The 13,776-nt window shown below is 49.5% G+C and overlaps 1 protein-coding gene across 1 annotated transcript in view; it reads left to right on the forward strand.

Moving 5' to 3' along the window:
* Positions 1-13,776, forward strand: part of KCNQ5 (potassium voltage-gated channel subfamily Q member 5) — a 259,047-nt gene that overhangs the window by 172,924 nt on the left and 72,347 nt on the right. The window contains exon 2 of the mRNA XM_064164059.1: positions 9,111-9,201. Within this exon, the coding sequence (XP_064020129.1) occupies positions 9,111-9,201 (91 nt within the window). The remainder of the gene's footprint in view (positions 1-9,110; positions 9,202-13,776) is intronic.

Here is a 13,776-nt window from a genome sequence, read left to right on the forward strand (position 1 = left end):
GCCTCTCCTCACAGGGCTGTGCTCCAAGCCCCTCACCAGCTTTGTCACAGGCCAGGACCAGAGAGTGGTGGTGAATGGTGCCACATCCAGTTGGCAGCTGGCACTAGTAGTGTCCCCCAAGGATCAGTGCTGGGCACAGTCCTGTTCAATATCTTTATTGATGATCTGAACCAGGGGATTAAGTTTGCAGATGACACCAAGCTAGGAGCAGGTGTGGAGCTGTTGGAAGGTAGGAGAGCCCTGCAGAGGGACCTGGCCAGGCTGGATGAGACTGAAGAGGCCAATGGGATGAGATTGAACAAGGACAAGTGCAGGGTTCTGCACTTTGGCCACAACAACCCCAAGCAGCACTGCAGGCTGGGGACTGAGTGGCTGAGAGCAGCCAGGCAGAGAGGGACCTGGGGGTGCTGGGAGAGAGGAGCTGAAGAGGAGGCAGCAGTGCCCAGGTGGGCAGCAGAGCCAATGGTATCCTGGGCTGGCTCAGGAGCAGTGTGGGCAGCAGGACAAGGGAGGTTCTTCTGCCCCTGTGTTCAGCACTGCTCAGGCCACACCTTGAGTGCTGTGTCCAGTTCTGGGCCCCTCAATTCAAGAGAGATGTTGAGGTGCTGTTCAGCTTCATTCTGTAACTTCCATTTTCTGCATTACCATAGGACAAACTCCATATATTTTGTGTGTCTGTGTTCCCAAAAGGTGTACAAATGCTGCAAGCCTCTTGGCACTCACCCCACAGGTGTTTATCAACATCAAGGAGGTCACCTCTCAGTCTCCTCCTCTCCCTGCAGCACAACCCCAGCTCCCTCAAGCTCTCCTCCTAACAGAGATGTTCCACTCCCTTAGCATCTTTGTGGCCCTGTGTTGGACTCTCTCAAGCTGTTCCCTGAGGTCCTTCTTGAACTGAGTAGCCCAAAACTGGACATAATATTCCAGGTGCAGCCTCACCAGAGTAGAGAAGGAGGAGAACCTCTCTTGACCTCCTAACCTCCCTTCTAATGCACCCCAGAATAGCATTGACCCTGCTAGCCACAAGAGCTCACTACTGGCTCTACAACTCCCTGAAAGGGCAATATAGAGAGGGAGGTGCTGGTCTCTTCTCACAGGTCATTGGTGATAGAACAAGAGGGAACAGCCTCAAGCTGCAGCAAGGGAGGCTTGGGATAGACATTAGGAAAAACTTTGGCACTGTAAGAGTGATCAAGCACTGGAACAGACTGCCCAGGGAAGTGGTTGAGTCACCATCCCTGGATGTGTTTAAAGGTCATTCAGATTGGAGCTTAGTGCTGTGTTTTATTAGTGGAGTAGAGTTAGTAGTTGGACTTGATGATCTCAGGGGTCTTTTCCAACCTGAATGACTCTGTGCTATGGGCACCTACCATGAATTGCTTAGATGTGGTCTTACAGATGCAGCTTCTTGGTGAACTTGATAGTGCAGAGTTTATAGTTTGAAGCCATTGCCTCTCTTCCTGCCCCTGCAAACAGTCTCTCTCCATCCCTCTTGCAGGCTTCAGGTACCAGCAGGCTGCTCTTAGGTCTCCTGGGTGCCTCTTCTTTTGCAGGCTGAACACCCCCAGCTCCCTCAGCCTGTCCCCATAGCAGGGGAGAAAAAATATCAAATGCTTCTTGAAAAAAAAAAAAGAAGAAGAAGAATTTCTTCATCAGCTCCTGACAAAAACTCACTCCACTGAACAAGTTGCTTCAGCAGCAGTTTCAGTTCTTAAACTAGTTCAGACATGAAATTCATTTGAAATCTTTCTGAAAGGTAAGGAGGCACAGAAGGAATAGATTAAGAGATGGGTTTGGTTCAACGTGGGCTTTGGGGTTTTTTTTTGCTCCAAAATTGCTTTCATGTTTCCTCTTCAGTCTGCTATTCATATTTTAAGAGATGAAGGCTTTCATACTCCTTAGAGTGTTATTTCTGGGTGCAGGATCAAGCCCTCAACATGTTAGACTCTTCCACTCAAAAACTGCTTTCATGTTTCCTCTCCAGTCTGCTATTCATATATTAAGAGATGAAGGCTTTCATACTCCTCAGGGTGTTACTTGTGGGTAGAAGGCAGTGCAGGATCAATGTGTTAGACTCTTCCACTCAAAACCTGCATTCATAGAATCACAGAATCAACCAGGTTGGAAGAGATCTCCAAGCTCATCCAGTCCAACCTAGCAACCAGCCCTACCCAGTCAACCAGACCATGGCACTAAGTGCCCCAGCCAGGCTTGGCTTCAACACCTCCAGACACACAGACTCCACCACCTCCCTGGGCAGCCCATTCCAATGCCAATCACTCTCTCTGACAGGAACTTCCTAACAACATCCAGCCTAGACCTCCCCTGCCACAACTCCAGGCTGTGTCCCCTTCTTCTGTTGCTGCTTGCCTGGCAGCAGAGCCCAACCCCACCTGGCTACAGCCTCCCTGCAGGCAGCTGCAGACAGCAATGAGCTCTGCCCTGAGCTTCCTCTGCTACAGGCTGCACACCCCCAGCTCCCTCAGCCTCTCCTCACAGGGCTGTGCTCCAGGCCCCTCCCCAGCCTTGCTGCCCTTCTCCAAACACCTTCCAGCACCTCAACAGCTCTCTGCAGTGGAGAAGCCCAGAACTGGACACAGCACTGCAGGGGTGGCCTGAGCAGTGCTGAGCACAGGGGCAGAAGAACCTCCCTTGTCCTGCTGCCCACACTGCTCCTGAGCCAGCCCAGGATGCCATTGGCTCTGCTGCCCACCTGGGCATTGCTGCCTCATCTTCAGCTCCTCTCTCCCACCACCCCCAGCTCCCTCTCTGCCTGGCTGCTCTCAGCCACTCTGTCCCCAGCCTGCAGTGCTGCTTGGGGTTGTTGTGGCCAAAGTGCAGAACCCTTCACTTGGCCTTGTTCAGTCTCATCCCATTGGCCTCTGCCCACCCATCCAGCCTGGCCAGGTCCCTCTGCAGGGCTCTCCTACCCTCCAACAGCTCCACAGCTGCTCCTAGCTTGGTGTCATCTGCAAACTTACTGGTGCAGGACTCAATCCCCTGGTCCAGATCATCAATAAAGAGACAAAGGCTTTCATACTCCTTAGGGTGTTACTCCTGGGTAGAAGGCAGTGCAGGATCAAGCCCTCAATGTGTTAGACTCTTCCACTCAAAAGCTGCTTTCATGTTTCCTCTCCAGTCTGCTATGCATATCTTAAGAGACAAAGCCTTTCATTCTCCTTAGGGTGTTACTTCTGGGTAGAAGGCAGTGCAGGATCAAGCCCTCAACATGTTCCACTCTTCCACTTGAGGAAAAGGTTGAAGTGCAAAAAAAAAACCCCAACCAAACCCAGGAGAAATTTATGAGCTTTTTAGATGCAGCTTCTGTCAAACATGGTTAACAAATTGTCATAACCTTTGTCATATCTCATTTTCCTGCCTAAACAAGTCAGGTTGAAACTATAAATGATGGAAAATTTAATCCACATGGCTTGCACTATCAAAACTGTTAAGCTGTGTTCTTTTCCACCGTGTCAGCAGTGCTTTATCTGCTTTATAGAGATGTTGAAAAGATTACTTTTTAAGGGAGGCACCACAGGACCTGCATAAATGTCCTCCTCATGCCTCTCCTTGCCCACATTCTCACTTTCAAGTCTTCCTGAAACTAAGAAAGTGTTTCAGCCTTTGTCTTTCTGTGTCCTGCTAAAGGTGTTTCTGCTCACCTCCAAGAGCAGTGTGCTTGGAGACCCTGGGAAGCTCACTGAGTCTGATGAGAGCTGTCAGCTTTCTGCTGCCTTCCTGCCTTGAGCATGCACATCTGCTCCAGAATATGTGCTGCTCAGGCTCCCACTGCTAGCACAGAATCACACAGAAATGTCCAGGTTGGAAAAGCCCCTCAGGGTCACCAAGTTCAACCTACTCTGCAAGATTCACCTTAAACCATAGCCCTAAGCACCACATCCTTAAACACACCCAGGGTGGGTGACTCCACCACCTCCCTGGGCAGCTCATTCCAGTCCCTGACCACTCTCTCCACAAAAAACTTTTTCCTGATGTCCAATCTGAACCTCTCCAGTCTCATCTTAAGGCCATTCCCCCTTGTTTTGTCTCCAGTTACCTGTGAGAAGAGCCCAGCAGCCTCTCCACGATGTCCCTTCAAGTAGTTGTATGGATTCTTCCTCCTCTGTGGGAACTTAGTGCCTTGCAAATCCTGCATGTAGAGAACAGGAACTCCTAGCCCTGCAGATGCTCCTTTCCTCTGTCCACATCAACCCCATGCCACACTGAACTCGTGAGGGCTTCCATTTCTCACACACCAAGAAGGGTGAGAGGGGTGAGAGTATCCAGCCCTGGGGCAGGGCAGCCTTCTCATCAGAGATCTGTCTCTGTGCTGGGAGAGCTGCTCAGCAAAACTCAACTCGAGCAGGGAAGCGATTGTGTGCCTGTACTCAGCATTGGCAAGGCTGCACCTCGAATAGTGAGCTCACTCTTGGGGACCTCACTACAAGAAGGACATTGAGAGATTGTGCAGTCTCCTTCTCTGGAGCACATCTGGATGTGTTCCTCTGTGATCTGAGAGAGATCTTGTGGTCCTGCTCTGTAGGAGGGTTGGACTTGATCTCTTGGATAGAGCTGGACTGGATGATCTTGGAAGTCTTTTCCAACCTGGTTGACTCTATGATTCTTGGATAGAGCTGGGTGCTAGGTTGGACTGGATAAGCTTGGAAGTCTTTTCCAACCTGGTTGACTCTATGATTCTTGGATAGAGCTGGGTGCTAGGTTGGACTGGATAAGCTTGGAAGTCTTTTCCAACCTGGTTGACTCTATGATTCTTGGATAGAGCTGGGTGCTAGGTTGGACTGCATAAGCTTGGAAGTCTCTTCCAACCTGGTTGATTCTATGATTCTTGGATAGAGATGGGTGCTAGGTTGGACTGGATAAGCTTGGAGGTCTCTTCCAACCTGGTTGATTCTATGATTCTTGGATAGAGATGGATGCTAGGTTGGACTGGATGATCTTGGAGATCTCTTCCAACCTGGTTGAAGGTCACCTGGGAGCCTCCTCTTCTGCAGACTGCACAGCCCCAACTCTTTCAGTCTGTGCTCACAGCAGAGCTGCTGCAGCCTCTGAGCATCCTCCTGGCCCTGCTCTGGACACACTCCAGCATCTCCACATCCTTCTTGTCACAGTGGCTCCAGAGCTGGATGCAAAGAAAGTGCTTTGCAAACGCTTTTGGTGATAACCCTAGAAGTCTTTCCTTGCATTTGCAGGGATGAAATCAGTTTTCAGACAACACTGCAACATAACTCTGGTGGTCTAATCACTTAATTATGTCACTTTAGCAGCGATAGGTTTTTATTGTTTACAGGAGAGGTCATAAAACAGTTTGCAGATGTTTTAACTTCTGATTATTTTTACTTCCGGCAGTAAATAACGTAGCAGAATAGCATTTTAAAGACCTTCCCTGTGTGGATTTGTGGATTTATTTGGGTTGTTTGGCTTTTTTTTATGCTGACAACATTCCCTGAGTTGATGTTTCAACAGTAGCTTTGAGCTGGAATGTTCCTCTTCCGCGCAGGCGGCCCTTAAAAGCCACAAAGTGCAGTAAAAATTCTGCTGGAAATTAAATAAATGGGGAATTGGTAGCTCCTAATTAACCTGTTAGAGAAGTTTTATGAGGGGCAGGTTGAATAAATATCAAAGCTTCTGAGTTATATTATCTTTCATAAACTGGCTCCTCTCCAATTAGTGTGTGCTTTCAGGAGCAGGGGAGGGGGAGATGAAAGGAGCTGCCTCCCGAACTAGTGCTGCCCAAGTAAAACAGGAGTTGCTGCTTTTGATAAAGCACAAGGCTGGGGCAGTGCTTGAATAATTGTATGGGAAGTTGCAGCCTGAGGCATGTGTTTTACTGGCTGATGGGGAAGGAAAGACCATCTGGGTTTGTTTCAGCCCCAGCGAATGTGTGATCCCAACCGAACCGCCGCGGGCAAGTAGAACTGCTCTGTGGTTTGCTTTGTGCTGCTCCCTACCTACAGCAAAAGTCTTTTGTGTAGTATGTGGCATGGAATGGTTTGGGGTGGAAGGGTCCTCCAGAGGTCACCTAGTCCAAGCTCCTTGCAGTAAGCAGGGATATAGAATTATGGAATTATAGGATGATATAGGTTGGAAGGGACCTCGAAGGTCATCCAGTTCCAACCCCCCACCATAGGCAGGGACACCTCCCACTAGAACAAGTTGCTCAAGACTTCATCCAACCTGGCCTTGAGCACCTCCAGGGAGGTTATGGATGACAGAATGTGATCTTTGATCTATGCTTCTGTGCTCCATAACCTCTCTGGGTAACCTGTGCCAGTGTTTCACCACCCTCACTGCAAAGAACCATTTCCTAACATCCAGTTTCAGTCTCCCCTCTGCCCATTTAAATCCATTCCTCCTCATCCTGGCATTACAAGACCTTGTCAATAGTCCCTCCCCAGCCTTCCTGCAGGCTCTCTCCACTAGATGAGGTTGCTCAAAGCCTTCTTGAGCCTCACCTTGAATATCTCCAGGGATGGGGCCTCAACCACCTCTTGTAGCGGAGCAACCTGTTCCAGTGTCTCACCACCCTTGTGGTAAAGAACTTGCTCCTGGCATCCAATCCAAATATCTAATTCCAAACCACTGCCCCTTGTCCTATCACTGCAGGCCTTGGCAAGGAGTCCCTCTGCAACCTTCCTGTAGCCCCCTTTGGATACTGGCAGGCTGCTGTTAGGTCTCCCAGAGCCTTCTCTTCTCCAGGCTGAACCACACCAGCTCTCCCAGCCTGTCTTTGTAGGAGAGGTGTTCCAGTCCCCTGATCAGGGGGGAAGAATTAAGGGGGATGGAGCAAAACTAGGAGTAGGTAGATTCAGATTAGATGTCAGGAAGAAGTTCTTCACCATGAGGGTGGTGAAACTCTGGAACAGGTTGCCCAGGGAGGTGGTAGAAGCCTCATCCTTGAAGGTGTTTAAGGCCAGGCTGGATGAGGCTCTGAGCAACCCTATCTAGTGTGAGGTGTCTCTACCCATGGCAAGGGGGTTGGAACTGGATGACCTCTGAGTCTGAGACAAGTCTGAGTCTGTGATTTGAATTTGTGGGTGGATGAATGCAGGCAGTTTTCTTTTTGCTGTTTAATAACAACAGTTAATGCCAATGCTCTGCTCCTTGTAGAGCTGCTGGGGAGAAAGGGAAAAAAAGCTGAGAACAAAAGGTTACAGAGGGTTCAGAAATCTCTCTCTGAGACTATTCTTAGGTATTGCTGTGAGGATTCTTTCTGCTTTCCATGGGTAACCTGCAGAACTGTGCCTGCCAGTTGCTGATCCAGACTGCCCCTGGCTTTCCTGAAGATTTACCTTTCTTTTGATTAATACACTGCTTAACTGTCCTGATTCCACCCCCTGACTCACTTTTCCCACCTCTCATGAATTAACCCTTTGCCCACCCTGAGCTTCTAACTCACCATCCTGAGATGCTGTGGCAAAGTGGTGGGTGAGTGGAGGATCTGTGATGGGAGGTCTGGGCTGGGATATAAAAGGCTCAGGTTTATTGCCCTTACAAAGACTTTCTGTGTAGCCCTAGGCAAGTCTCTTACCTTCTCTGTGCTGTGTTCTGCAGCTGTGCTGTGGGAACAGCTTCCTTTCCTTCCCTGCTGTGTCTGTTTTCTATAACTGTGCTCTAAGAGATCTCTCCCAAGTGAAAACCTGTGTGTTTGGACCAGACCCAGTACAACTGGGACTCCAGTTTAGTTGGCATTACTGGAATACAACTGCACAAGAGCAGTTTTTAATACCTAAACACAAAGGAAGTCAGAGAAGATCATTTCAGCAGGTTCAGAACTAAGGAAACTCAGCAGAAGGAAATTACATCCTTTTACCATAAAGTCTTAGTCACTTCTTAATTTTATTTTGACCCCCTTGCAGGTCTTAATGAGCAGAAACCACATTTCTGCCTCTGTCACTAGGATGTAGTTATAGAATTTAGCCTGCAGAAGAGGAGGCTCAGGGCAGAGCTCACTGCTGTCTACAACTACCTGAAGGGAGGCTGTAGCCAGGTGGAGTTGAGCTCTGCTGCCAGGCACCCAGCAACAGAACAAGGGGACACAGTCTCAAGTTGTGCCAGGGGAGGTCTAGGCTGGATGTTAGGAGGAAGTTGTTGTCAGAGAGAGTGATTGGCATTGGAATGGGCTGCCCAGGGAGGTGGTGGAGTCTGTGTGGCTGGAGGTGTTGAAGCCAAGCCTGGCTGGGGCATTTAGTGCCATGGTCTATTGATTGGCCAGGGCTGGGTGCTAGGTTGATGTGGATGATCTTGGAGGTCTCTTCCAACCTGGTTGATGCTATGATTCTATGAATGGCAGTGGTGGTGTTAGATTGGTCACAGAACCATAGAATGGTTTAGGCTGGAAGGGACCTTGAAGACCATCTAGTTCCAACTCCCCAACACAGACAGAGACACCTCCCACTAGAACAGGTTAGACTCAGTGATCTTAGAGGTCTTTTCCAACCAGAACAGTCAAGATTGGACGTGGCACTTGGTGCCATGGTCTAGCCTTGAGCTCTGTGGTGAAGGGTTGGACTTGATGATCTGTGAGGTCTCTTCCAACCCTGATAATACTGTGATACTGTGTGATACTGTGATTCTGTCTGTGTCAGTTGTGGAAGAAATGATTTTTCAGGCCGGGGAGAAAGCACTCCCTTTGGTGAACTTCTCTGTTAAGTCTCTGGGAGGTTCCAGAGTGTGTAAAGGTGCAGGATTGTGATACCAAAAGTGGTGCTTGTGTGGTTTTGGGTCATTTCTCCAAGAGAATGGTGTTTCTTGTGGTGTCTTCATGAACTCTACCCGTGCTGCTCAGAAGCATGAGGAAGTTCTTCACAGAGAGAGTGATTGGCATTGGAATGGGCTGCCCAGGGAGGTGGTGCAGTCACCGTCGCTGGAGGTGTTGAAGCCAAGCCTGGCTGGGGCACTTAGTGCCATGGTCTGGTTGGTTGGCCAGGGCTGGGTGCTAGGTTGGACTGGCTGAGCTTGGAGCTCTCTTCCAACCTGCTTGATTCTATGATTCTGTGATTCTATTACTGTTGCTGGAGTAGGATCAATGTAGCTACTGGGGCCAGGGACCTGCAAAATATTAACAGTTATTACTATTCTTTCTTTTTCAGTTTTCTCCTTGTGTTTGGTTGCTTGATTTTGTCCGTGTTTTCTACTATCCCTGAACACACCAAACTTGCCTCTGGTTGTCTCTTCATTTTGGTAAGTGGAACTTCTGAACACCAGACAGTTTTGCAGGTGGTTTTACGCACTCTCAGCTGCTCTCCCTCATCACCGCGGAGGGAACGGTGTCGCTCTGAGTAGCTTAACGAGACCAGGCTTGTCATCTGAATGATGAACACCGTAATAAAATAGAGGCTTTCACCTCTAAAAAAAACAGGTCAGGTGGTGTGAAAAGCGTTGCTCAAGCGCTGCATTCATCCCCTGTGCTGGAGAATTGCTGTGCTTTATAAGTGATAGTTTTTCTCCCGCGGTTTGGCGGTGAGCGAGCGTGCGAGACGCTGGCCGCTGCCGCTGCTGCCGTTCATAAAGCCAGTGTGTAGTAAGAGGCACTTACACTTCAAATTGGAAATGATTGTGGTAGCTTAGATACCAATTTGTGCGAGCTCTTGGTGGAGACTGACATTTTAATGGCAGCTGCTGCAGCAGGCTGTGGTGGTTTCATTATTGCTCCCTAATACATGCTTTTGTGTTCTGTTTATCTCTCCTTCTGAGGTGGATCTAAATGAGTTCAAGCCCTACCGGTGCTTAACATTTTTCATGCGTTGTGTGGAGGCTACTTTATTCAGCTGCCTCTTGATGGCCTGAGGATAAGAGGGGGGGGGGGGTTTAGTGGTCATTAAAATGTCAGTGTAGACCCAGAGTTACCATGGTTATTTCAGTCCCACCTATGCGGCAGGCTGTGGCTCATTAGGCGGTGCCTGGGGTGAAGTAACTGTTGACAAAATGCCAGTGTTTTATTGTCATCACTGTACACATCCAAAGCCCCTAATTAATTATGGTGTGAGCAGGCTGATAAGCATAATTACAGTGTGTGTGTGCTGCCTCTCTGCAGCACAGTGTGCCCTTGCAGCAAGATACCTGAACTAAACATCCAGAGCTGGCTAGGTGCAGCTATGTGGTGTTCTGCTCCTCCTGATGGTTTCTAAGCAGGGTTAATTAGGGAGAGCTGTGCTAAAAGTGGTAGTTTGCTTCCTAGCTATAGTAGTGCTATTTTTCTTTTACTGGAGGAAGAAAATAATAATAATCAGGTGGCATTAATCCAGCTAAAAGCAATCAGATTTAATCCTACACTCAAACCTAGTCCCATCATTGCCATAACTGAACAGCCCTTTGCAACTAGAAGTCTGCTTGTATGCTCTGCAAGCTGGTATTGCAAGAGGAGGCTCAGGGCAGAGCTCATTGCTCTCTACAACTACCTGAAGGGAGGCTGTAGCCAGGTGGGGTTGGGCTCTTCTGCCAGGCAAGCAGCAGCAGAAGAAGGGACACAGCCTCAAGCTGTGCCAGGGCAGGCTTAGGCTGCATGTTAGGAGGAAGTTGTTGTCAGAGAGAGTGATTGGCACTGGAATGGGCTGCCCAGGGAGGTGGTGGAGTCACTGTGCCTGGAGGTGTTGAAGCCAAGCCTGGCTGAGGCACTTAGTGCCATGGTCTGGTTGCTTGGCCAGGGCTGGGTGCTAGGTTGGGCTGGATGAGCTTGGAGCTCTCTTCCAACCCGGTTGATGGTATGTATGACAAGCTGGAAGGTGAATCCTGACTACTGGTTTACTTTAAAGGAAAGCAGATCAACGGTGCATAAACTACAGAAAATATTCCAGAATGCTCTAATCCTTTTCCTTTTTGTTGCTGCTGGTCTGTTCTGCAGCACCAAAAAGCATGGTTTGGGTTTTACAAGGCAGGAGGACAGGTTCAGGATGGAGATTAGGAAGAAGTTCTTTACAGAATGAGTGTTTGGCACTGGAATGGGCTGCCCAGGGAGGTGGTGGAGTCCCTATCCCTGGAGGTGTTTAAACGGAGGCTGGATGAGGCACTTAGTGCCATGGCTTAGTTAATTAACAGGTGTTAGGTGATAGGTTGGACTTGATGATCTCAAAGGTCTTTTCCAGCCTGGTTAATTCTGTGATTCTGTGAATTGCTACACTAATTGACAAGATTCTTTCTGGTGGAGAAAAGAGGGGGGAAGAAGGACCAGTCTGCAATACCCTAACTCTAACAGCAAGTGCTTGTGTGACAAGCAATATGTTTCCCCGTGTACTGCTGCAGTTTGGTTGTAGAAAAGCCATTTGTTCTGTCATAAAATATGCATTTCCCACGAGCCACATATCTGTTGATGATGTTGGTGCAGTTTATCAGTGCCAATGCCTCAGCTGGCTGATAAACACATTCCCTGGGCTTTGCCAGGGCTCTCCCAGGAGCCTGAATGTGAAGCAGCTCTGTAAAGTTTGCTCCCATCACTGGTTGGAGGTGTGGTCAGCTCCACCACTCCCTGTTGGAAGTGTCTGTCAGTAGAGCAGAGCTGCCTGGGGTCTGCAGCAGCAAACTGCAGCACTTTCTGCTACTCTGGGTTCAGAGATCACAGGCCCACAGAATGGTAAAAGTTGGCAAGGACCTCTTGAGATCATGTCCAACCTTCCAGCCAAAAATTAGGTTGACCTTGAGCAGGGCCACACAGAAATGCATCCATAGAATCAACCAGGTTGGGAGAGACCTCCAAAATCATCCAGCTCAACCTAGCACCCAGCCCTGGCCAAGCAACCAGACCATGGCACTAAGTGCCCCAGCCAGGCTTGGCTTCAACACCTCCAGGCACAGAGACTCCACCACCTCCCTGGGCAGCCCATTCCAGTGCCAATCACTCTCTCTGACAACAACTTCCTAACAGCATCCAGCCTAGACCTGCCCTGGCACAGCTTCAGGCTGTGTCCCCTTCTTCTGTTGCTGGTTGCCTGGCAGCAGAGCCCAACCCCACCTGGCTACAGCCTCCCTTCAGGTAGCTGCAGACAGCAATGAGCTCTGCCCTGAGCCTCCTCTGCTGCAGGCTGCACACCCCCAGCTCCCTCAGCCTCTCCTCACAGAGCTGTGCTCCAGGCCCCTCCCCAGCCTTGCTGTCCTTCTCTGGACACCTTCCAGCAGGTCAACATCTCTCCTGAATTGAGGAGCCCACACCTTGTCACAGCACTCCAGGTGTGGCCTGACCAGTGCTGAGTACAGATACATTTCATAAGTCTCCAGAGGAGACTTCACAACCTGTCTGGACAGCCTCTAATAGCCTCAAAGTGAAGTTTTGGAGTGTTGAGGTAGAATTTCCTGTGTTCCACTTTGTATCTACTGCCCCTCATCCTATCACAGGGCACCACTGAAAAGAGCCTGGCATGTTCTTGGCACCCACCCTTAAGGTATTTATCAACGTTGATCAGGTCCCTTCTCAGTCTTCTCCAGGCTAAACAGCTCCCAGTCTCTCAGCTTTTTATTCCCTTAATCATTCTTGCAGCTCTTTTTTGGACTCTCTCCAGCAGTTCCCTGTCTCTCTTGAACTGGGAGCCTGGAACTGGACACAAAACTCCAGACTAAACCTCACTAGGGTGGAGCAGATCTTTTGTCCATCTTTGCCAATTCTGACCACGCATCCCACAGCGTCCTCCAAACACACAGCAGCAGTGGGCTTAAGGACAAAGAGGGTGTGTGGCTAATCCTCAGAGCATCAATCCCAGCCTGGCCCAACGTTTCTGTGCTGTAGGCTCGTGTCTTCAGCAAACCCTTGGCAGGAATAAACCAAGTGATGACGAATTTTATGGCTCCTGCTGTGGGTCTCTAATGGAGAAAAATATAAACACAGCAAAGTCTGAAGTTCCAGGGGCAGGCTGAAGCTGACTGGTTCATTCCAGTTTGCTGATGCATGCCTTGCTCCTGCTCTGCATACTGAGCCATTGGCTGACACTACCAGCAGCCTTATCAAAGCAAGCTTTTGAGACCAAGAGGAAAATACAGGAGCAGTTGCTGTGGCTGTGCCAAGACAGAGCTGCAGCCGCTGGAGTCGTCGCAAGCTTCTCCTTGCACGGAGCCACACAAATGTGTCACCGAGCAGGGGCAGTTGTATCAACTGTCAAGAGATCTGCTCTGGCTTCCTGCTTGAGCTGGAAGATGGATGCTTCTTTTCTAATGAAGTAGCACACAGGTGACAGCAATCCTTGGAGCTGCCCACTGGGTTTCTGTGCACTGTTTGCTTTGCAGATTTGTTCCAGGTGGTCCCCGCTGCAGCCGAGTTAATTGTCTAAAAGTTGTTCCTTCTGCTTCATGCCCGAGCTGCTGCCTGCACTGGCACCTGTGGCTTTTGATCTATTCACATTTACACAGGGAGTTTAGAGAGGGCAGCGTAGAGGAGGTGAACAAACCTTCCCCTTCTTCTCAGAAAGGCCAGAGGAGCTGAGATTATTCTTTTGCAATCAGACAATTCCATTTGTCTGCCCCAGTTTCGCCTTGCGAGGGAGCAGAAAACATATCTCCTAATCACTGCCTCCCGAATGCTCTCTCAGAAAAACACTGTGCTGTGCAATAGCTCAAAGTAAATCATTGTTTAGGAAGGCAGCATTAGCTGAGGGCTTCTGAGAGCTCCTGAGCGTCAGCAGAGGCTAATGGACTTGTCTGGGCTGCGGAAGCGCTCCCGCAGCCGACGCAAACCTGTCCACTGCATTGCGCCGTACCCAGCCAGGGCTTCGGTTCTGCCATCCACGCCAGTGCTGCTGTGTTCCTGAACCATCTTCTGCCCATCAGGGCACCTGC

The sequence above is a fragment of the Pogoniulus pusillus genome, chromosome 25 (assembly GCF_015220805.1).
Source record: "Pogoniulus pusillus isolate bPogPus1 chromosome 25, bPogPus1.pri, whole genome shotgun sequence".
In the NCBI taxonomy this organism is placed as follows: Eukaryota; Metazoa; Chordata; class Aves; order Piciformes; family Lybiidae; genus Pogoniulus; species Pogoniulus pusillus.